Source organism: Melanostigma gelatinosum (assembly GCF_949748355.1).
Source record: "Melanostigma gelatinosum genome assembly, chromosome: 9".
Classification (NCBI taxonomy): domain Eukaryota; kingdom Metazoa; phylum Chordata; class Actinopteri; order Perciformes; family Zoarcidae; genus Melanostigma; species Melanostigma gelatinosum.
The window spans coordinates 7034657-7058012 of record NC_136642.1 but is presented as its reverse complement, the minus strand read 5'-3'; the positions used below and the strand labels follow the sequence as shown (position 1 = coordinate 7058012).

Sequence of the window (23356 nt, the reverse complement as noted above, 5' to 3'; positions counted from 1 at the left end):
TCATATCTGGTTACAGAATAGCGAGAAAGGGGCTACCGCACACAATCGCCGAAGACGTGAGCTCGCCAGCTGCCAGAGAGATGGTGGAATGTATGATTGGGGGGAAAGAAGCAAAAAAGTTGGACATGATCCCGGTGTCCAACAACAATGTGTCGCGCCGCATCGATGCTTTGTCCGAAGACATCCTGGCTACATTAGTCGCTCATTAATTGTAAATTAAATGTGATAATCTGCCTCTGAGCCTGTGCGTGTGTGCTCGCATCCGTATTGCTCTTTAAAAGTGACGCCTTGTGTCACTGAAAGTTATTGAAACTTTGTTGCAGTGTTTCAGGGCGTTTTCACACCTTCAGTTTGTTTGCTTTGTTGCAGTTGCTCCTTTGTTCGGTTTGTGTTCACACTGCAACATTTAACAGCGGACTAAATCTTGTAAACAAATGCCACGCGCGAGCAAACTGTTCTCTCATTGGTCCGATTCTTATGCGGCTATGAAGGCTTAAAAGGCTCTGTTGCTTTTTTTTTTTTTTTTTTTTAAGGGGGGGGGGGGGTGCGCGAACCCGGTCGGGATGTAGAAGGGGGTGCGCGGCCTAAAAAGTTTGGGAACCGCTGCTGTAGACGACAGAGATGTAAATACAAGTTGTGAGTGTCTTTGACTAGACCGCAGATATTCAATAATTGGTGTAGGTTCTTTAAAGGAGTGCATTCAGGCTCCTTTGTGTCTCTATCCGTTCGCTGAACTAGACTGGAAAAATACATTGAAAAAAAATTGGCAACCAAGAAAAGAGATTTCGTTTGAACATATTTGCTTCTGGTGTTACCGTACATACGATCTTGGATATGGTACAAACGTACTGCTGACGGGTGTGAAACTGGTTCTGCTTCTGTTCTTGCACGTCACTGTGTGTGGGTGGGTTTCACAACTCTTCTCACACTCTTCAGATTCATGTGAGCCCGTGACACCAAATAACTATAAATGGCCTATGAGACAGTGATACGTCTGTATATGCAGCCTATCTATGGTGTGTGAGAAGGAAACAACAGCCTTTGTACACCACTGTTGTTTTGAATATATCTTCCATTCCACTTCCGAGGATGGCCTACCGTACAGTCACTATATATGACGAGATCACGCGACCAGGGGCGTTTGTAAAGAAGCCTTTACAACCGGTTAAATGTGGAGATACGTCCACCTTACATAATCTGTACCACCCGCAGAAGCCTCTCCATGACCTACTTTCCATACATAGTTGACTCTTGATGGGAACTGCCCCCTTACAAAGGTTGCTTTGCTTTGGGGAGTGTCCTTCCATGGCCTGCAGCTGTAAACACTGGCTGAAACCAAATGTGTTGTGCAACTTTGATGACGCTTTACACAAGGTAGAGGGGAAAGTCACTTTAACCGTGGATTTACGAGTTCATCTATCACGCTAGTTGTTTTGTATTCTTCCGACTTGGACCTGTAGACTCCCATAAAACCAGCATCTTCCAGTGTAAGGACTGCATTTTTCAACATTAATTTAGTGTTATAAGAATATATAAAAGTGATATATATATGAAGCCTTAAAGCTGAATAGCAATACAAGTAATACCAGAAAACTCCAGGCCATATAATAGGCTTTAACAATGAAACCAATAACACAAAAATGATTCAGGGGGTAAACGGGTATCGCTTTGTGTGTTCTCAGTCAGTTAGTTCGGCTAAACGCTAGTCTTTTTTTAGCAACCCCCACACACATCTGGAGTCCATTCACCATTTGAGGTGTTGTGGCTCACATGTCACTACAGATTTATGACAGCGTGACGTTTACATGATACTCATTTTGCATCGTAGTAGTTTAATAACTCTTGAGTTAGACACTGGATTGTGGCACAAAAGTTGTAACAACACAATGCACCTTATCTATTCAATTAAAAGCCTAATATCTTAACATAGACAGGGATCAAAACAGGAAAATCTCACTTGTTCTTTCCCGTTGTCATATACTCTCGCAGCAGGTGGACATTGATATGAGGGTTCATGAATTTGTTTCAATAAAATGGTCAAGGATTTTGTCTGAACCAGAGGTCTGAGACGTGGGGGATGGGCAGCAGCTCACAGAAGAGCTGTTGCGTAGGCTCTCATTACAGCCTGTTGCAGCTGTTTCGCAGCACACCAGTTAACCCACACAAACAGGAACTGTGGAACAACTCCGTTTTCATACAACAGAAAAGCTATGAAGTAGGCTTCATCAATAAATCTAAACTCTCGACGTGTTTACCTTATTTGAACGAGGGATTGACAATACATAATACAAATATATATGTACATATTGTTCCCCCAAACCTCATCATTACGTTGCATGTAACCGTGAAGTTTTTGTTACGTAAGATAGCGTGAAAGCGGAACAGTTATGGTTAAAGTGTTTTTCTCGTCGTTGTTTTCCTCACTTCTCTCAGGAAATACCCGAGGTCCAACAAAGGAATGGAGAAGAGTGTCAGCGATTGACGTCACCGGTCTGGCAACAGGCGTGAATGCGGTCTGGCTGTCTCTTCGCTGATTGGCTGCGCGGTTTCGAACTTGGAACGTGATTGGTCGGATCCGGGCTTGAGCGAGCTACATATCTCCGCTGTGGCTTCCATTTTGTTGCAATTCAGACGGAGTCGGGGGAGAGTGTCAACGGCGTCGCGCGCGGCTACTGTTAAAACACCACATTAAGCTTTCGAGGGTGACGGGGATTTTTGTAGGAAATATAGCTTTGCTGTGCTTCCTCACATAGTCCGCCGAGGGATCACATATAAAGGCTTATCGCATATTTTCTTGGACGAAGGGCTCTTCGACAACCAAGCTCGAGGAAGTCGGTAAGAGAAGGTGTTTTTGTGCCTCGTCGCCATATTGAGCTCACAGTTCCTTTGTTATGGTTCGCTTCCAAAACTAGTGTAACTGAGACTGTAAACATGTAATTTAATAAACCTATAGTTTAGGTTATTAATTAAAAACACGTCCGTCGGGATTATCATGGTATTTTATTGTTTGTTTTTTAAACCCGGAAATTATCTTTCCATAAAGCGACTTGGCAGGAACAAAGCTTGAGAAGTAGAATAACATTTCGCAGTTTGCTTAAGAAAATACTTTGTTGTGATAATGGCCGACATTAACAGTTTTGTACACTTGTAATGTTTTAAGAACGGATGGCTACCTGCTTTCTTTTTTAGCAGTATTCGCCGCAATGACGCACTCTGAAATACGCACTCTGAAATACACGTCCTCCGTGCACTAAACGATGGAAGAGAACCGGGAAAGTCAATTTAGCATCTCTAACTGACATTTTCTTCCCCCCCCCAAAAAAAGGCCTTCTTGGAGCATCGTGTGCCGAGTGTGAATTGATGTTCAGCTCGGCTCTACGGGAAAACAACGCTCTTTGGCACATGAGAACTTTAGACCTCGCTGGACACAGAAGAAGTACAGCGAGAAGTAGACAGATAACTACTTCGAGGACCTGGGGCCCGATTGGAGGTGAACGATTGAAGAGAGATCTCTGGTGCATCGACTTTCTGACAACAAAGAGGTGAGCTGGGGCTGTTTTGATCTCGGGTTGTGTGTGTGTGGGGGAGGGAGGAGGAGGAGTGACTCAAGCTGCCTGGTGTCTCCGCACGTAACCCTCTGTACTTGTTTTCATTGACTGATTACGCATTACCGGGTTTTACCCTTGTCAATAACAATGATACCGAGCTCTGATCACGATTTAATGTTTCCGAGCACTTTCAGTAACAATGTATATTTCATATCAACGCAGGTGACACATAGTGCAGAAGCAGTATGGGAGGTGGAGAGAGATACAACATTCCAGTTTCCCACCCCGAGCGCCCTTTGCCCAAGAAGAACCACCAAGTGGGCCGGGCTAAGCAGAGGAGCCGTGACCCGAACGTAGGAGCAGCAGTGTCTGCAGGAGGGGCTGGTGGCCTTCACCACCACGGCCACCGCCGGAGCGACAAAGTCGCAGCCTACCACAGGTCGCCTGAGGCGCGGCAGGCCGCGTCTGCAGAGAAGAGTGCTTCTGTCCGCTTTTCCACCAGCTATGGTCAGAACTGGGAGGGTGCGGTGTCTCACCTCAACACGCTCCTGGCCACACCGGGAAGTCCGAGCTATGCCGGGCCCAAGTTCAGCGAGCCGCCCTTGCCGAGCGTGTTGCCTAAGCCCCCCAGCCACTGGGTGTCCTTCCCAATGGGCTCCTGTGACCACCGGGAGATGATGGCCTTCCAGCTCAAGAGCCTGCTCAAAGTGCAGGCCTGAGAGGGATACCCACACTTGATTGAAAAAGCCCACAAATGAACTGGGACTCTCTTGAGGACAACCTACCCACCAGGAACACCTCAGTGCTGTAATACTTTTAGCGGTTTTTTAGATTGACCTCTGTGTTCGGTGGCATTTGCGGCAACGTTTGCTGTGAAATGGTCATTCAACACAAAATTTTTAAGCTAATGTTTCTAGATATTACAGCCTTGGAGCCTTGCTGGTCGGTAATGCCTGTTAGTGGAGTCAGTTTTCTGTGACTAATGACAAACTGGATATCCCTTCTACTTCTCTTTGTTTTGTTCTTTTTAATGTTGGCTATCAAAAGCAGATTTTGAGTGTGCTGTTTTCCCCCCCAAACAACGGTTATAGTATAGGTCAGGTAAACTCCCATCACTTTTACGGTCTATTTCTGTGGACAGATAATGCATTTTCATTTACATACGTTTTATGATTAGCCTTTTTGGTCAATTGTAAAGCTTCAGGTGCTAAAGCAAACTCACATTTGTAGCGTTTTTGGTTTTTTTGACTAGGGCCCACCCTCTTTTCTTTAATGTGTAACAACCCTTGTTTGGGATGGAAAGGACACTCAAACTGCAATTCTGCAGGGAAAAAAGCTTTCTTACTGGAGCTGTCCAGGTCAAAAGTATAACCTCGAACTGAAGGGTAATAAGAGACCATGGCACACAGGCCTCGGACTGTCTATTCCTGTACTTTTTTTTTTTTTTTTATTGCGCTGTGCGCACGTGCACTATAGGAGTTGAGCTTGTCCGAGGCCCATAACACTCTATCATAGCATTATTTTGTACAAGCCCTTGATTGTTGTGGTTGAAAGATATAAGAAAGTGCTGTGTAACCAAAGCAATGTTTTTGCTGTATTTAGTTTCTCTTTTTTAATTTTCTTCTTTTGGACATCTTCAATGCGGTTGGCATTGTTGCCGCTTAAACCTTACGAGCCCGTGTGGTGAAAGAGTCTCTTCTAACCGTTCACCTGGTTTCAATCAGCACTGTCATTGCTCCTCGGTCTCTGCCTTTTTTTTTCCAAGACGGTGCTGCAGCTCCAACATGCGGAAGAGGGCCAGGCTTAAGTTTGAGTTTCACTCTCTTGAGTCATGTGACATGGTCCTGTTGGCTGCATGCATTCGTAAAGCAGAGCGGAGGAGGGTTTCTGAAGTGGCCTCAACATGAGGTTGTTTGTTTACAAAATAGGTTTCAGTAGTTGACCATCCCATAATCAACACACATTTGCCTCTTGTTTACCCTCTTGCACTGCAATCAGACTAGTTTTTAATAAGTTACAGGCCATGATGCTATTGAAATGGAGGTTTATTTGACTATCTCCCTCTAGATACTCTTATTTTTTCTTTTCACTGAATTCTCTATTGAGGCTCTTTTTGCTTTCCCCTTGCAGAATTGGAGCCGTTTTATTGCCAGCCTAAAGATGACAAAACAAAGTATGAGAGCTTGTTCAGTGTTCAAGAGCCATGTAAATAATGAAATGTATAAAGTACTTGTAGCATATGTACATTTGCAGGCAGAGTTTGAGGCCTGTCTGACAAAAGTATTTTTAGTAATAACACTGAATGTATGAGACATGCTAAGGATGTGTCTTTACTTCAATGTCTTGACTTCAATACTGAAGAATATTTTTGTTAAAAAACAAAGCTGCAGATAGCATTTCTCAGTACCCCTGCACTGTTATCTTTCCAGAGGTCTTGCACATGTTTTTTATTGTTTTGTATTCTGCAGTGTAGGGTGACATGCTTAGTGCAAATTAAGTGAAACTGCAAAACATCGATTGGATCCTAGAGGAGACATGCCTATGTATCAATTTGAGTTCTGAATGTGCTTATGTTATGGAAGTTTTTAATCTCGAGTCGACCTGTTTGTGCCTAAGTTGAAATCCATGCTGAAACTATTTTTCCTTTGATGGCAATGCCACACGTTGACTTTTTTTTTTTTTTTTCATCAGACCCATCTTCAGTCGTCAGCTGTTCTTCCGCCAGCTGACGACTGAACTTGGCCTAATGTTTTAAATTCTACTTACTATTGGTTGTTCATGTAAACATTTTTTCTTTCTTGTCCTGATCGAGTTGTGCATGGCAGTCTCCTTACTCTAAATTTGAAACAGTGTAAAGTGAATTGGCTGTTAATTTGTCCCCTCTGAAATGTCACTGACAATGGAAAGAAAATGCCCCGTTTACAATTAGTATCAATTAGTTAAAAAGAAGCAATTGTTAAAGAAAGCACTCTGTGAAACAATTACAAAATTTTACCAAAAAAAAGAAATAAATCCCTTTCCCTCCCCCCTATTCTTCTGTCTGCTTGAGTCTTTGTCTGGTGCAAACACTTGTTTATTATTCTATTACAGCATTCCTTGCAAGCTTAGTCACAGAATATTTGTTTAGAAAGTTTATTTTCAAAGCATACCAAGTAAAACTAGGACAACCGTACTAAGGTACACTTGAAATATTCAACTGCATTACTCACTGAACAAAGTACATGATACATTAATGCAGTTCATCTTAAACATATTGTCACATAGCATACTGGACAACATATTAGGTAGCAACTAACTGCATCCAATACAACAGCCATTTGCAATACTATCACTGCAGTTTACAGTTTGCCTGCTGGATAATAGCTGAGACAGCATAGTTAGTAAATACTGACGTCCGGGCCTGAAGTAAAATAACTTTTATTCATTTTTAGATTACACACAAATAGAACCAAACTGAGGCATCAATAAACATAAATGTGACTAAATCAAAAGTACAAAAAATATTGGCAACACCAAAACTAAACTAACATTTTTCCTCCTGCAGCAACCGATGTTACACAAGTCCAAAAACAACGTATCTGCTATCAGCCGTGCTTTTATGAATCACTAAAAGAAATGCATCAGCTCTGCTGCTCTCATCCCCCCTTTTGGCAACAGACTCCATTATGTGATGATAAAGAAAAGCAAACTGAGCCTAATACTCTAGTTATAACTGAACGGAAACATCCTCTGAGACAGATTAACGGGGCCTGGGGGGGGAGACAGTCAGTGGCCTCCAGACTTGCGTCCAGCCCAGGACCTGGAGCGAGACCGTGAGCGGGACACGGATCTAGAGTAGGAGCGGGATGGAGATCGTCCCACAGGTGGTTTCTGGGAACTGGAGGTGGGGTGGTAGTCTTCACCCGGGGTGTGGGACCGGGACTGGCTCTTTTTACCTTTGGGCACGGGTCTGGAGGCTGAAGGGGAGCGGGATGCAGAGTGTTCACGGTGTGTCCTGTGGTGGTCACGAGGAGGCCCTCTGGACCTGGTGGGATGAACATCACTTAATGATAACTGTGGGTTGGAAAGTTGCAGTACAATGGCCCTCGTTTATTTTACATACTACAAGATGAGAAATTAGACTACTTGTCATTTTCATAGCTTCTGCTCCGTCTGCGTCGACTGAAGGACTGAGACCTGTAGAGAGAACAAAACATAAACCAGTTCATCAGGGCGTAACTTGGATTCTGTGCAAGAGAAAAATGAGTTATAATAACTAGGCAATTAGTGTGGCTTCCTGCTTTTACTGACCCAACTGGTTTACACCATCTCCAGAGAGGCTAAATTAATCCAGATAAATATCAAACTTTTAAATCATTAAATATAGTATAACGTTGGGAAAGTTTCCTGATTTAGATCTGTATATTTTGATGCCACAGTTGTAGCAAAGTAAATTTTTGAGCCAGCTCTAATTACCACACACATTGTAGGACAGGACTGTCACTCTGCGACGAATTTGTAGATAAAGTGAGTAAACATTTGAACGATTAAAGTTACTCCAAGTACAATAAAGCAAACGCTGCCAGGACTCACTCTCTGGGGCTTTCCGACCTCCGTGGCCGGCGCTCATACGAGGGGCTCCGGGACCTGCGCCGCTCGTAGCTGCGGCTCCTGGATCGTCTTCGGCGGCCGTCCCGATCGTCGTCGTTTCGGGAGGAACTGCGAGGGGAGTGACGCTCCTTGGTCTTCATCTGGTTAGGAGCTGGATGGAAAAATACACACCAGAACAATTGTTTATAAGCTCAATAGTTTCCATACAATGCCAAATGAGGCTTTACAGAAGTTAAATGTAGTGATGATTGTTTTTCTTTTTCCATACTCTTTCTGTCCCCCTGGGCGAACTGGATCTCGATCTGACGCCCACAGACCCATTTATGGTCCAGGTTGTGAAGAGCGTCCTCTGCATCCCGGACATCTTCAAACGTGCTGTGTTGTTAAGGCTTTTTATTTTGAGATTTGGAAAGTAGGGACAGAGAAGGCTGCACACATGCACAACAATTTTAAAAAATAAATAAAGAGGCTGCAACACAGGTTGACAGCTCCAGTCTATGAAACACAGCTCCTGATCATTAAAACATTAAAACTGAATCATTGGCCCCATTTGTGATCTCAAATTGTGAAGACAAGACAAATATTGATGATCAGATTCGGTAGGATACAAAACGTTTGGCTTGTTACCTTTAACCTTCAGCTTGATCTTTATTGTCTTGGCAGAAGAACTTGAGGTTTCCTGCTTGTCTTTGCCCAATAAACACTTTGCTTTTCCTCCCTTTGGTAGACAAATGGAAGCCTCTCCTCTTTGTATCTTCATGCTTTTGCTCTCTTTATTTTCCACTCTTTAATTCCACTATTGCTTGTCGCCTGGGTGTGTCTTGTGCTTGAATCTACTCTATAACCGCCTTTCAACTTTCTTTGGTGTGGGACCTCCAGAACTGTATCTTTACCATTCTAAGGCAACAACAGAAGAAATATTGGTTAGGAATAAGTTAAAATCTGAATACATGAATTATTAGAAACAAATACTTCTCAGAAAATAAAATTATTAAAACATAAAAAAAAAAAACACACACACAGTGTCATTATCAAGTGTCGCTGAATCACAACAGCAACCAAAAAGTCAGATGTAATGCTTCACAATCGCTCTGTTAAAACAGCATTTCCAAATGAAAAGAATAAAGGATATTGAATGTAAGCAAATCCTCTTCCCCGCCGCGTATAGAAGTCAAGTGGAATGTAGACGTCTACTACAGGCCCATAACGACCAAACTCACGCCGTATATCCTCTGGCCTAAAGTGTCATGAAATAAGCACATTTATTCCACTGGCTGTCATATGAAGTTAGCCGGAGCTCAGTGAGTAAGATGTACACAAGAGCCGGTGCCAGCATAGCATACGACAAAACGCATTGGCAGACAAATCTAAATTACTCTCCCACTTCACAAGGACGGTTTCTCGTTTAAAATGTGTAATAGTACAAAAAAAAGTCAAATTCACACATCCACAGCAGACATAAAAGATCGAAATTGCATGAATTATCTATTAACAATGTGGCAAAGTCACAGGAGTTAGAACATGACCACAACGTGTCAGATTTTATTACAGAAACATCTCAAAATCACTGATAATGTAACAGAAATACGTATTGAAGAGTGACAGTGTTTCCTGCCTACTATATCTCATCATCAGCAATTCAAGTATTTTGTATATGGATTCCAAACGAATTTGAGCAAAGCATGGTTTGCAATGTAGCTTCTGATTATTCCACGTGTGTTCTTTCCACGAGCACACATGAAAACCAACTGGACCATAAATGATCAAACTATCTGCATGTTTTTTAAATAAATAAATATATAAATATAATATAAATATATAAATATAATATAAATATATATATATATATATATATATATATATATATTATGTGATCTGGGTGAACTTTACTAACATTGTATAATTTTCGTTTCATTAATAACGGCAAACAAAACATGTATCTTTTGAGAGACTTGTTATTGTTTGAAATTTAAACAACAACAAGTCATTAATAAGTAAATAATGTAATTGTAGTCACAAATTGCAGGTTACCTTCAAGGAACATATTTAGGTTAGGTTTTTAAGTCTGTCTGATTACACGTTTATTATTTAACTGTGTTAATGGACAATCATTTGGTCGTTTTTTAATTAATACGTTCTGAGATCGGATAACAATAAATATCAAAAGTTGAATGAAGCATTTTGCCTTCTCTTTATTTCGTTTTCCACATTTAAATGGACCGTAACATTAGCTTGACATGCCATTAGTGTTGTGTCCGTGTTCGGCTAACGTTACGATAATGTCTTTCCGTCTGAAGAGAGGAAGACGCTGGTGGCAAAACTAAAAATAGACTACTGAAAAATAGACACGCTCGTTAATGTTCACGTTACGCAACGTGATCCACACAAACACCACCGACTAGTATTGTAGTCACGCTACATTACTCATTTATAATATAGAGGCAGTGAGTGACGTTAGCTTCTCCCAGCTTCGTGTTTGCTAGCTTAGGTATTAGCAATCCGTATGCAGGGACACGTGTTAAAACTAACGTTATGTGACGTAAGCACTTATATGGAACAATATTCGGTAAAACGTAACAAACACCTTTTTTTGCGTCCATCCCTAATTTGGGATTCACTCGTAACGCTTCCGTTCAGTTAGCCATTTTGGTGATGTTTGCTAACTACCTAGCATTCTGTTAGCTTAGCACACGCCAGAAGCGTTAAAACGACAACATACCTGGAGTCGTCTGCGATGTTTCTGACGAAGAGAGATGTATTAGGCGGCCTCAGGTACCTCGCCATGTTTTTAACGGCCCGTTGTTGTAATTATGTGGCCGTGAATTTGTTTACGACAGCAATTTTCTTTTCCACAAACCCTAACGGCTTTAACGTTACGGTAACAAGACAGGGACTGCGTGGTCCAAGTGGTCCCTTCGCAGTGCGCATGCGCACATATGTACAGTCACGAAGGTAAATGGGCGCGCGCGCACACACACACACAACTTAATCGATCCAATGATTCTATTATTTCATTTTACATGATTCCATTGCTTTTTTGCATAGCAGGCATCTATGTTCACTAGTTGTGTGTCAGACGTAAGCCAATAATGATGTTGGAAGTACAGGAAAAGAGTGCCATTTGCTCAAAAAAGACAACACAATTATTAAGTAACATTTTTATTTAAATAGAAATTGGTTTCTTCACTGCCAAGTTTACATCTTTTTGCTCCTCCTGATGAGAGTTGTTGAGCCCATGGTCAAGGTCTGAAAGGGGCCACAGGAAAATAAAACACATTTCATTTGTGGCCAGGAGACATTACATTATACATCAAGGTGAAACAGAACGAGTGAGTTCTTGTATCTACCGCACCTCAACCATCTCTCCTCCCTTGATCTCTTGGATGTGGCAGGTTTTGCCGGTGTTGCAGACCAGTTTGCCACCCTCCAGATTGACAATGCACTGCAGGTCAGAGGAGGAGACAATTTATATCACAAAAACCTGAACAGGCAGGACTTCATGAGACACGGTTCACTCGTAGGCAGTACTCTATAACATTTTTCGAGGGGGGGGGGGGGGGGAGGTTACACACAGATTATACTATGAATCAGATAAGAAATCATATAGAAAAAAACAGTGATGGGACATAAAAATCGACGGTAAACTACAAGTACAAACCTTGAGCTTCTTGCCGTCCATGGTGGTGATGTCAGCCTCCTTTCCGATGGTAAAGTTGTTGGTCACAGTCTTTCCAGGTGTCTTGGAGGTGATAACAAAGTCATTACCTTTCTGCTTGATCTCAGTAATGGGCTTGATGTCCTTGGCCATCTTGATGACCTCCTCTGAGAGTTCTGGTAAGCAAAGCACATGTGTTTTTATTAATTCCTGCACTTACAAGTCTCGCCTGTGTGGTTACATTTAACAGTATAGGATGTCGCCGCATAAAAATAGCCACTTTGTCTTTAGCTTCCAAAGATATATAAATGTATTTACATTCTGAAATGCCAACCAGAGTCACCAGTTTGTTTTCTCACCCATGGCCTTGAGGAACGCCTCGTAGTTCTCCTGGGAGTAGACCTGCCATGTTCCATTGAAGTCCATGTTCTCGAGAAGATCTGGGTTGTCTTTCACCAAGGTGGGCTGGAGGCTGAGACAGCTGAAGCTCAACACAATGTGGAGGACGTGACTGTTGTGCTGCACCTTCTTATACAGGAAAGCAAGTGTCTAATGAGTAACAACCCCCCTCTGGAGTAATCACTGCTGTTTGAACAACCTGGAGTTCACGTACTCCTGTTGGGACAAAACCTTGGCTTCCACCAAAGAGGAATTTAGATGGCCATTCCTGTCACGTGTGATCAAAAGTTTAACTGATAAGAAATATGTACGGACTTTTTGTTTTGTATTTCAGAATTAAAATTACATTTATTTACATGATCTTCATTTACTGGGAAGTTCACAGAGCCCCGAGTGGAGTTTGAGGATTTTAACCCGCTGGATCAAAAAAGAGAAAATGATTTATTTAATGCACTATCAGACATATTTACATGCATTTTATTTCAGGACTCATTCATTGAAGATTAGATGAACCACATGCATGGCTGAAACCTTTCCTCGGTGTGTCGTTTAACCTCTAACGTGAGTCTCCTGACTGAGGCCCAGGAGGTTAATGACACTACGGACTGTTTGCTTTTGACAAGACATGATCTCTGCCTGCAAAATCATACAGCAAGAAAGCTGCAGACCACATTTTATTTCATACTTAACCAAATGAGGTAGTTTACTAATTAGGAATCTGAAGATGTAATATAGTATATGTGAGTGCTGTTGAAAATGAATGAATACAATAAAATAAAAGATTAAAGTTGCTTTATTCACAACACACAGAAACAAATAACCTGGTTTACCAACCGCTCTACAGACCGGTAGGGTTTTGCACTTTTCCTTATGATAGATTCTTAGTGAACACTTAAAACAAGACACTTATATCATAAAGGTTCAACAATAAAATGTAATGAGACAGTAGCACAAGAAGAGAAGAGTCAAAAGTCAGCAAACTGGTTCTCTCAATCAGCAAGCTAATGTTAGCTAATTTATGCTACTGTGAGCTGACATCCAGGTGCTTATAATATGAATTAGCGGACATAGCAGACCAAGTAAGTCTGTATAGCAACGAATCATCCGAGTGTATTTTTTATTGAATATATTTGAATTGATTAATGGTGCATTTTACTGCTTATGAATTCAACTTGTTATTTGGGGGAATTGGTGCAATATCCTCTTTCAAAATAATCTGCTCAATCATTTTGATAAACAAAACTTTGCATCCATTGCAGGAAAAGCCTGACATTTTCTATGGCATACACTGTTCAGAATGTAAATGACATAGACAGTTTGCAATACAGGCAATTACATAATTGATCAAACCGTAATGGACATTTTTCAAATCCCAATAAAGTTTCCGAACACATGAACAACCCAGCCTCGTTCCATCTCATCATCTATCAATCCATCCACCTTCAATTTCTTCTTTCTCTCCTGATTCAGACAGAACAATCTCCATCTCAAGCGTCAAAACCCATCTCCACAGCGTGCGCTGGCAGCTTATCCCCGTGCTTGTAAACGCTCACGGTCACGTCAACCTTCTCGGAGCCGTACTGGTTGCGCACGAAGATGCTGTATTTTCCAGAATCCGCCATGTTGACGTCGTTGATGGTGATGGTGCTGCACTTGGGCTCCCTCGTGAAGGTAAACTGGGTCTGGTTCGCGATCTCCTTGTCGTTACGAAGCCAGGTGACCTCCGGGGCTGGTTCGCCGTCGATGAAGCACGTCAGACACAGAGACTGACGAGAGGACGAGGAGCAGTCAGGAAAGTATGAATAATTGAGTATGAATGTGTCTCGAAGTAGTACTGCTTCCCTGACAATGTCGTACCTTGCCTTCCATGATGGCTACCACATCAGGAAGACCCTTTGTCACTTTGGCCCGATCTGAAACAAAACAAGCGACAATAACTCCCTGCTGACACGCACTGTGGACTCTTTTAACCTTTGTTGTGGGCAGAAATATCTCAGGATTCACACACAAGCCGTGACTCACTTTTCTCAGCAATGGCCCCTTGCCTGAGGGCCGAACACAAAGGGGCAAATCAATATGACATCGCACGGCGTCAGGCGACAACAGTCTGTCCTGAGATGTTTTCAGCTCATAGTTTGTGACCTCTGACTGCTCAGTGTTTTCTGTTAGTGCCACTGCAAGCCATGCTAGACGCATCATCTACTGCATGTAGCGCAGCACTTACTTCAACCTCTGGTGCTCCAGCAAGGCATCATCAAACACTGTCGAAAAGGAAAACAATCAAGATTATTATTTATCTGCTATGGAATTCTTTTCTTAATCTGAAATTGTCTTTTAGATCCTTTAGAGCAAACCTTCCACCCACCTTGTCCAGACAGGTCGAGATACCGTTTGTGTGTCTCTTTGCCGTCAAACATCTCCAATGTGTATTTGCCTTTATCCTTCTCTGTTGGGTTACAGATCTCAATCCAGACTCTCTCCGTATTGCTGCCAGGCTTTGTCCTGGTCTCCTGGTCAATCCTCTTCTCCCTGCACGGAAGGAAGCAAACACATTCCTTTGTACGTCAGCTTGACACCGAGACTCACAAAACATGGCATGGACACGATCCTGCTTTCCCCCTGGACCAAAGCACTGGTCTTGGATCTAAAAAACGAAGTGCATCCTTTTCTTTCTTATCACATCTTTATGAGTCAGAGGAAAGTAATATAAACTCTGAAAATTCAGCTGTAGTGACATGTTACAATTCAGACTGGAATCACACAAAACTCATTTTATTCAGGACTAAAAAACACTTGTCAGTCTGGATCACACGAGTCAGATTTCCTTCAGCTGTTTGTTCTCTTTTGTAAAGGCTATCCTCAGAGCCCCCAGCAGGTGGTGCTAGTAGCCTTACTATGGAAACCGATTTCACCCTCAATCATGTCATAATCATCTTTCAGTTCTCCCTTTAAATAATTTAAAATGTATTAAATCTAATGTCACAGAGTCTTTCAATTAGATAAAATGCACATGCACGACAGACCAGCTGAATCAATCCAGTGGAACAGCTTTCTCTCTTTCATATTTCTTATTTCATGGACTGTTCATCATTTTATTCATCTATGCAAAACTCAAACTGATATAGTTGGCATGTTTAAAAACTTTATGCCTCCTCTAGAAGTTCTGGGGTTTTCAAAAATGATAAGTAGGATAAACCAGGTGTTTCGGTGTCCAGATGTGCATAAAGCTGCCACATGAGAACGTTTGCATGAAGACAAGACATCAAGAGCCAGCTCTACTTTCACCTCTAAATCCTGAACTCTTTAAGCTGTCAGTAGTTGAACTTTGATGCTCATTTTAGAGGCTGATCTTCAGTAAAGGAGCCCTAGACGTTGAAGAGAAATGTCACAGTACATTAAAATAGTTCTGAACTTTAATGGGTTTGTGTGTGTGTGTGTGTGTGCATGTGAAGCAGTCAAGTCAGTATGTGTGTCTTCTTTTTATGCTCTATAGTCTGCTACTGTGGCTGTGATGATTACCTCCAGCAATAGTCCACTTCTGTGGCTTGCGTTAAACAATGTGACCACACTGCTAGATGTTCTGAACACAAAATGAACTTTAAGCTCCTTTTCATTTGCTTTTGGAAGAAGATGCACTTAGGGTCTTCGGTCAGAGAGGAGCTCTGCATGTGGACTCACTTGAAGAGCCAGCTGGTCTTCAGGTAGGTTATATAGTATTTGAGTGAGCAGTAGAGCACGAAACCCACAGCGGTGCTCTGAACCTTCAGTGGGCTGGCAGACAATGCTGCAGAGACGGAGAGAGAGAGACACGGCAGAGCTCCTGGTTATTTAATGCCACAGTTTCATATTAAACGCATTCATATTCCAAAACAACACCCAAGAAATAATGAACATGGCTTTCAGTTGTATCATCCTCATCCCAAACACAGCAAATCTGCTGTGAATTCATTGGCACATTTCACAAACGTAGAGCTTCCAGCTGTGAATAACTCACCGCACTGTTTACTCAGCTGCTGGAGAAGCTTGTCGTACTCTGTCAATAAAAAGAACAACGAAGCTCAATAAACACTAAACGCAAGATGAGTGGTAGGTAGCTGAATACCGAGGATGCATAATGACGTCACACCGTCTCACCGTCATCCAGTAACTCTAAAGCGCTGACGTCCTCTCCTCTCCCGTCTGACACCACAGCTCTGAACGAACCCGCTTCTTTCTTGGTAACCTGAGGGGGGAAAAAGCATCCAATCCTTATTCATAGGTTCTCTGATGAAATATTGATGACTCTGGAGACCAACCAAACACTTTCATTCATCTTTTATTTAAACTTAAAATACACCCCAAGGTGAACCGTGGGGTATTATTTCACAATAATACAGAATAAGAGAAATCATATAAACATTAACTGACTGCTTGTCTTGTTTTGTCTCACTACACAGCTACCATTTATAAATGCTGGTTCACACTTGCCTGAGCTCTTTAACTCTCCTCCCCACCTCTAGTAGTCTGAAAATAGAGCAGAATTGTTTGAAATACCTGCGGGATGGTGAGTGTGCTGACCCCTGATGACTGGTCATACACAACTCGGGTCACCGCCGCACCTTCTTTAAACCACTTGAGTGACGTGTCCTTGTTTGTGTTTGTCACCTAAGTATGGAGAAATAAAAGTCCTCAAAAATTGATTGTTTTACGAATGAAACAGTGAAATCTTTGTAATAAATGCAACCCTGTAAACTTAAGGTTTGTCATTTTGGGGAAAGTAAACGAGAAGATTGACATGATTCTCCCGCACCGGAAAAGTGCAAAAAGCACCAGGAAGTCAAAATATGACCCAAAATGTCAAAATATTACTTTGATAAGTAATAATGAAAGTAGAACATTGTCTTTGCTCTGAATGATGTGGGAACTTAGCAACAAACTCAGCAAAATATCCAATATAAATGATTTTATAAGTATAGTGAAAGATGAAAGATTTCTGGACTCTCAATATAAAGTTAGGCTAATTCTCTTATTGCCATTATCAAATCCATGATGTGAAAAATGTACCTTGCACTTTATCATCAGTTCACAATCCTCATTTACACGCCACGACAAGTCTTCCTGGAAATACGGTCCTTGGGAACAGAGAGAACAGAACACACGATTATCCCGCTGGAAGCAGGGACCACCAGACAATCATTTATCCCGAGCAACCACTCAAACACAAATGCATCGTTATATGGCAATCTATGGCAATTTCTGACAGTGACAGCTGCCTGAAATAAGAGTGGTGGGATAATTCAGAACAGCATGCAGCAATAAACACGTCCCACTTTAATATCTGCTTGCATCATGCTATTCTGAACGCAATAGACTAAATGTGCTGTGTGGACTCTGAGTGTCACGAGTACTTTGAACAGCAGACAGTTTGTAAGGCAGTCTGTTTGCACAAGCGGGCATTGGGGGCATTGGCCTCCAGACACAAAAGAGTTGTATAGCTTCTCCTTATCACATCTGAGAGCCCAGCTGATAAAAACACAGAGTTCAGTAGCAAAGGAGGCTTCCTTTCTTTCCTTTCGTCTCAAGAGGTTTGGACAAGATGAAGCAGCCGTGTCAGGACACAAAAACACCATCAAAAAGCTATTGCAACTGTTAGATCTAATTATATTTATTATAAAATATGTTGGTGATGTTTGGAGACTTCTCACCAGATTTCCTCTGATGGTCACGCCGGTTTTTATGAGCCAGGGCCAGCGTCTGACGAAACTCTGACAGAGACACAAACAATATCAGAGTACAAAACAGTAGAATCATGGAGGTCACATGGGGAGAAGTGATGACGATCTGTTGCGCCAAAAGGTTGTTTTACTTCCAAAATAATCTCAACTTCATTTTGATTCGGACAATCGTAGAAGGGGTTTATGTGTGGGGCGAGGCAGTGGACTTTTGAGTGAAAGTTCCCAAAAATGGATGGTGGAAATAAATCAGAATAAAAACAGACACAAAATAATCTTATGAATCAGGTCGTTCAACAACACGTACAAAGCAACACAAGGGAAGGTAAGTATAGGATCATTTATTCATCCATTCTTCCCTGAAGACATTGGGACACAAATCAGGTCCTGTAATTGTTGTTGAAAGAAGCAGGTAATTAAAAAGATATTTTCCAATCAGAAATAAATGCTGATAAACAATGTCTTTTCCACATTCTACGAAAACAATTGAGCCCTACATGTCTCTCCTGGGGCTTGGAACTTGGACTTTTAAAAGTAGACACAACAAAGTCTTGAATATTGTGGTTTTTCATCCTTCCTTCAATTGTTTTTGAATGTGATATTTATTTCGGACCTAAACATTCAAAACACTTCTCTTGTCTGCCAGGAATAAATATGTGCTGGGGAAATTCTGAATTATTTATTGCTGTCCTAAAGCAGAGGGGTTCAGAGGGCCTCAGCGGGGCTCCAAACTGTTTCAAGGGAGGCTCAGTGAATAGAAGTGGAAAATATTACAGTCAAAGAAGATCACATAAAAAAGACTAAATGTGTGATGTGAGATTTGGTTGACGAGATAGTTTAAAGATAAAGTGGTTTTGGGGAATCTTTACTGTTCTTAATAAATAAATGCCTTAGTATTTGGTGTAGTATGAAGTTATGTAAAACAGCAATATAAGATTATCTTGACTCAATTATTGAGCGTATGTGGGATTCAATAAGATAATTATGATCCCATTGAATTGAGCAAAACTAAGATGTGTCTTAGGGGGAGGCCAACGCGGAAGTGCCAAAGGCTGCAATTCCTCAAATGACCACTTGAGGAGGGCTCCAAACGCAAGCAATCCCCACAGATCACAATGTTAAAATGCCCAAATTAACAGCCTGGTACAAAAAACGGGTTTGGTCTCTATAGTCTATGTCACTTTCAGGAAGAAACATTTCATCATTGTGTAAAATCTAGCTCATGTGATGTCTCATTTACATGAAAGCCTGTTCTGTTCTATTGTCCCTAATTGTCCTTGTCTCTTTATCAGGGTATGTTAAAAAAAACCCCTCAATGACAGCTCAGTGGCACCATGAGTAAAAGACTCACTCTGATCCACAAAGACCAAAGTGGATTGGTTCTTGGCGCGGCCGTCCTTCAGCTGAGCCGTGTACGAGCCCTCGTCCTCCTGAGAGAGCTGGTCAAACAGGATCTCCACCAGACCTTTGGCCTTGTCGAACTTGATCTTACGGTGCTGCAAAAGAGCAAACAAGCGTTGCCACACACGCAGTACACGTCAGCTCATGTGCGGACAGATGATCCGCGATGGCAGCTAGACACGCCTCTTGCAATCTATTGTAGATGGTTAGTCATGCAGAGACAATATAGTGTGAATCGGTGCCTGAAAAGGGACTGAAACGACAAAATGGGCAGCGTAGATGAAATATTTATTCGAATGCACGCACACACACACACACACACACACGCACACACAAAGACAAACAAACAGGAGGCAGCCTCGTTTTCATGGCTTTTATGTTGATCGAGATAAGTGTATGCCTTGCACGTTGATAGGCCTCGGTGGTGGATGTGATTTGTGATGTACGGCAAGCCTGAGGGCCCGAATCAGCCAAATGGCTTTTGAATTCGCAAACCTCGGCTGTGATCATTTCGAAACAACGTGTGACCAGTACTCTTCAGATGGAGCTCTGATATTGAGAAATAATGGTAGAAATGAAAATGCAAGCGAAGCGATGAATGCATGCTGCTGAATACGAAGCAGTCGCCCCGACTCGCACGAACACAGTCACACAAAATGTATCTGACAGAGTTGTGAAAGCACGATAAATACGCTGTGTTGTATTTGCTTTTCGCTCCGTGGACACATCAGTGGAAGGTTCAATAACCCGGACGACGGCAGCGCTGATTATTTTTAACTTGGTGTCACAACACATGTGAGTGCTGAGGAGGTTTGTTCACATTCAGTTATTGCTCCTTGATGATTATACTGTTTTCATTTTAGGTCATATGATCGCACTCCAATTGTACTTTAAAGTGAAATCACTCAGTCGCTGTTTTCCACATTCGTGCTTGCTCTAGCGTTACATGATCTTGTCAATAACAAGTTGAGAATGTTGATGTTTTTTGTTGCAAATAGCTTTGGCTTTCACTGAGCCGTTTTATAACAGTAAATCAATCTGGAGGACATTTCTGAGATATGTGTGAAACACATATTAAAGATGGAGTAGGCAGTATATTGTTGTGGCATCATTTGGCAAAACAAATCCATAATATCCTTTTAGCATATTGTAATTCAAGTAGTACCCCAGGGTATACTGCCAGGGTATCGGCAGTTTTATGGAAAAGACAAAACAAGTTTGAAATCACAACCCTCCTCCTGCAGCTCTCTTCAGACTGAATCAGACTGAATTTTCTTTTCTTTTCAGAAGAAGCACTGACTCATGAATGAAGTACTTTATACACGGTTAGGTAGTTTAGTCCAGGAATGGTTCCCAACCTGGGGGTCAGGGGCACTCAAGAGGGTCACAAGGTAAACCTGAGGGTTGTGAGATGATCATGTAGACTAGAGGTTAATCATGTGTAATCTGTGAGACAAATCTGTGTCTACATTTTTTATTTTTTATTTTACTTTTTACATATTTATTATTTACAGTAAATGAAACCATCTGAGAAGTTTACAGGGATTGTCTCTTTTGGTGGAACTGCTACAAACTCCTAGACATCTGCAATGTGACATTGATGAACTGTTTCTTTCACCGAGAAAATACGCTCAACATTTCAGAATTGCTGAACAAATCCGATTCAGAGGACTGGGACGAGGCTAAGAGAGTTATGAGTCACAGTTGATATGGTTAGTCTCACCAAACTCCCTTTAGATGAACTGAACCTAACACTAAAATCACTGACCAAATACAACATAGTGTGATTAGTGATTGTTACAATTGTAGTATAGATTATAGATTTTGCTCACACTTCACCCTCATGCACTGGTGAAATGATTTGCAGAAATTACGGTTTGGTGAGTCTAAATGGGCCCCAGATTTCTCCTTGAACAATCTTTTTAAATATCCATGAAATACAAACCTGGCAACCATGAATTTGTCAACTTCATGAGCAGCAGGCTGACAACTAAAGTGCTCTGCCATGCGCTCAAAAAAGTATCAATTCGTCTCCTTCCAGAATATAAAAGCCGAACACATGCCGGGTAAATCATTTTATCCAAAACCTTTTAGGAACGGTGGATATCAAATCTCTGCGACCCTGAATACGCGGATTCCCCGGATACGCGGTGACAGATAACGGATGGACGGATATCAAATCTTCTCCTCAGCTGCAGTATCACAGCGCTTCTTACCGGCGTGCTGGTGATTTCCCGCTCATTGAAGATGAGACGGAGCTCGGCGGCGTCGCTCAGACTCTCGGTCTGAAGCCAAAGACGTACGTCACCTTGCTCAGAAACCTCCACCTGCCAGCCCGACTTCAGAGCGATCACTGCAGAAACAAAGAGAAACAAACACAGAGCAGTCAGGACACGCCGGCTGAGTTTAGATGATCATTTAATCAACGTAGAATACTTGAAATGTGTGCGTTTTGTTTTGTCTTTTCACCATGTGCTTGAGTGTATTGTATTTTCAAGTCAAAATAGCAGTGCACCAATACCAAAGTTTAGCACATTTAATGACGAGAATAACTTTTTTTTTTAAGTATGATTTCTATTATATGTCAGCCAAACGGTGCAATGTCTTTGGTACATACGTGGATTTCTGACTTGCCAGCTGAGTTCTTTGAGTCTTTCAAGGTCTGCAAAAAAAGCAACACAAAAGCTGGAGGTTAATTCAAATTTGAACAGGACTAGCATTTCTTAGCTCCTACTTATTGCCAAACAAAGGGTCACACGGCTCTATTTTCAAGCTGAAAGCTGATTGAGAACATGTGCTTGGATGGACGGGTGCCCTCGTGGAACCGGTTGTGAGGCGCATAATCATTCGCTTGAGAGAAAAGCTTGACAACCCTTATTCAAATTGAAAATCCTGCTATTCATGCCGCCGTCAGCTCAATAAACACAGGAGACAGCTGATGTTGAATTAACGGTGTGGCTGCGCCTGAGGCGAAGTTGTGAATTGAACAAGACAGTTTCTTAACCGTCTACTCGCTCTCAGGTTACCTTCAGCAGTGAAGTCGTAGCTGGACGACTGGTCTGGGTTGTCGCTCATCTCAACTGTGTAGAGACCCAGATCCTCCTCACAGGGGTCTGTGAAGGTGAGGACCGACCTGAAATTGAAAAATAACAGACAGACCGGCACCATCTTGTTTATCCGTCCACCCTGCCGCGCCCACGGGCGATGATGGTGCTGTGTTTTGTGCTGTCAGCCGTCAGACTTCACAGTGCTTATGGTGTAATCCCAATGTCTTTCAGCTATTGTTTGACATGATATCAATGAGCAGAACAGAAGGCAGACAGGCTTCCCGTAAGCTAAGAGAAGAGACAATTAAAGAAGAGATAACTGGCCTTCAGTGGGAATCCCAGTGAGAAAAGCTTTAAAACAATTTGCTTCACACAGCAAATTGAATTGGCCTGGACCAAACCTAATGTTAATGTAATCTATCTCTCTGTATTTAAATTCTGTCATTGTTATATTATATTGTCTCCCTAAAGTTGCCGGGTAAACAGCATTTCTCACAAATTGAATAAGCCTGTCTAAATATCACATCTCGTTCCAGCAGACTGACACAGACTTTGTGTTTCTGAAGAAGTGCAGATGTGCAGAGGCTGTTGCACATAAACAAGCCGTACCCGTCCTTGTTGCTTTCTGCCCGCGCCCTCCCGGCATCGATGGGCTCCGTGTAGTTCTTATTCCACAGAAACTTGCTGTCGTCGTCCGTCTCGTCGGCCTCGTAGCCCATAAATATGAACCCATCGTTGTCCACTCCGATCTCAATGTCTTTGGCACCTGAAGGTGAAAGAGTCGGTTAGTGCGGCTGCAACGTGCTGCAGACCCTCTCCGACAATTCATAGCATTATAAAGGAGATAGATAACACACAGTGTAAAAAAATGCTGCAAGAAAAGTATGTGCTTATTTTTATTTCTAATAGATGTTGTAGCATTTTTCCCCACTTCATTTCTTTCCCTGCAAATGCTTGAAAGTCACATAATAAATTGGTTTAAACCCTGTATGACGTCAATGTATT

The 23356-nt window shown here is 42.0% G+C and overlaps 4 protein-coding genes across 6 annotated transcripts in view; 1 reads left to right on the top strand and 3 right to left on the bottom strand.

Moving 5' to 3' along the window:
• The first annotated feature begins 2636 nt into the window (after positions 1 to 2636).
• pnrc2 (proline-rich nuclear receptor coactivator 2) lies at positions 2637 to 6579 on the top strand. Its single transcript, XM_079275146.1, has 3 exons — positions 2637 to 2835; positions 3326 to 3542; positions 3771 to 6579. The coding sequence occupies exon 3, from the start codon at positions 3794 to 3796 to the stop codon at positions 4265 to 4267; it is 474 nt and encodes a 157-aa protein (XP_079131272.1). The 5' UTR covers positions 2637 to 2835; positions 3326 to 3542; positions 3771 to 3793; the 3' UTR covers positions 4268 to 6579.
• Positions 6580 to 6948: 369 nt separating this feature from the next.
• srsf10a (serine and arginine rich splicing factor 10a) lies at positions 6949 to 11037 on the bottom strand. Of its 3 annotated transcripts, none has more exons than XM_079274615.1 (6): positions 10858 to 11037; positions 9271 to 9375; positions 8407 to 8510; positions 8121 to 8289; positions 7674 to 7724; positions 6949 to 7590 (listed from the first exon to the last, which is right to left on the bottom strand). In XM_079274615.1, exons 1-6 carry the CDS (start codon positions 10920 to 10922, stop codon positions 7314 to 7316), a joined length of 771 nt encoding a protein of 256 aa, XP_079130741.1. In that variant the 5' UTR covers positions 10923 to 11037; the 3' UTR covers positions 6949 to 7313. The 3 variants fall into 3 exon arrangements, with proteins under 3 accessions (XP_079130741.1, XP_079130743.1, XP_079130742.1); XM_079274617.1 differs by having other exon boundaries at positions 6949 to 7572; XM_079274616.1 differs by lacking the exon at positions 9271 to 9375 and adding an exon at positions 8747 to 9035 and having other exon boundaries at positions 8407 to 8513; positions 10858 to 10995.
• A 296-nt stretch (positions 11038 to 11333) lies between these two features.
• Positions 11334 to 12273, bottom strand: fabp10a (fatty acid binding protein 10a, liver basic; the record flags this gene model as incomplete). The annotated part of the gene is made up of 4 exons (XM_079274792.1): positions 12153 to 12273; positions 11797 to 11969; positions 11491 to 11580; positions 11334 to 11384 (listed from the first exon to the last, which is right to left on the bottom strand). Exons 1-4 carry the CDS (start codon positions 12217 to 12219, stop codon positions 11334 to 11336), a joined length of 381 nt encoding a protein of 126 aa, XP_079130918.1. The 5' UTR covers positions 12220 to 12273.
• A 696-nt stretch (positions 12274 to 12969) lies between these two features.
• The window catches only part of myom3 (myomesin 3), a 48133-nt gene continuing 37746 nt past the window's right edge, over positions 12970 to 23356 (bottom strand). Inside the window, exons 22-37 of the mRNA XM_079274761.1 lie at positions 22961 to 23117; positions 22331 to 22437; positions 21922 to 21966; positions 21521 to 21657; positions 19255 to 19399; positions 17877 to 17936; positions 17236 to 17303; positions 16726 to 16836; positions 16327 to 16414; positions 16187 to 16225; positions 15871 to 15976; positions 14558 to 14721; positions 14417 to 14453; positions 14215 to 14237; positions 14050 to 14105; positions 12970 to 13958 (exon numbers count right to left, since the gene is read on the bottom strand). Coding sequence (XP_079130887.1) covers positions 13680 to 13958; positions 14050 to 14105; positions 14215 to 14237; positions 14417 to 14453; positions 14558 to 14721; positions 15871 to 15976; positions 16187 to 16225; positions 16327 to 16414; positions 16726 to 16836; positions 17236 to 17303; positions 17877 to 17936; positions 19255 to 19399; positions 21521 to 21657; positions 21922 to 21966; positions 22331 to 22437; positions 22961 to 23117 — 1622 coding nt within the window. The 3' untranslated portion in view covers positions 12970 to 13679. The remainder of the gene's footprint in view (positions 13959 to 14049; positions 14106 to 14214; positions 14238 to 14416; positions 14454 to 14557; positions 14722 to 15870; positions 15977 to 16186; positions 16226 to 16326; positions 16415 to 16725; positions 16837 to 17235; positions 17304 to 17876; positions 17937 to 19254; positions 19400 to 21520; positions 21658 to 21921; positions 21967 to 22330; positions 22438 to 22960; positions 23118 to 23356) is intronic.

What these genes read in the sequence shown, in the direction of transcription:
- pnrc2 (XM_079275146.1), top strand. Translation starts at nt 3,794, where the DNA reads ATGGGAGGTGGAGAGAGATACAACATTCCAGTTTCCCACCCCGAGCGC.
- srsf10a (XM_079274615.1), bottom strand. Translation starts at nt 10,922, where the DNA reads ATGGCGAGGTACCTGAGGCCGCCTAATACATCTCTCTTCGTCAGAAAC. An exon ending in CGCCCAGGGGGACAGAAAGA is followed by an intron (nt 8,290 to 8,406) that starts GTATGGAAAAAG and finishes TTTTCCATCCAG; the next exon opens with CTCCTAACCAGATGAAGACC. An exon ending in AGGTCGGAAAGCCCCAGAGA is followed by an intron (nt 7,725 to 8,120) that starts GTGAGTCCTGGC and finishes TTCTCTCTACAG; the next exon opens with GTCTCAGTCCTTCAGTCGAC.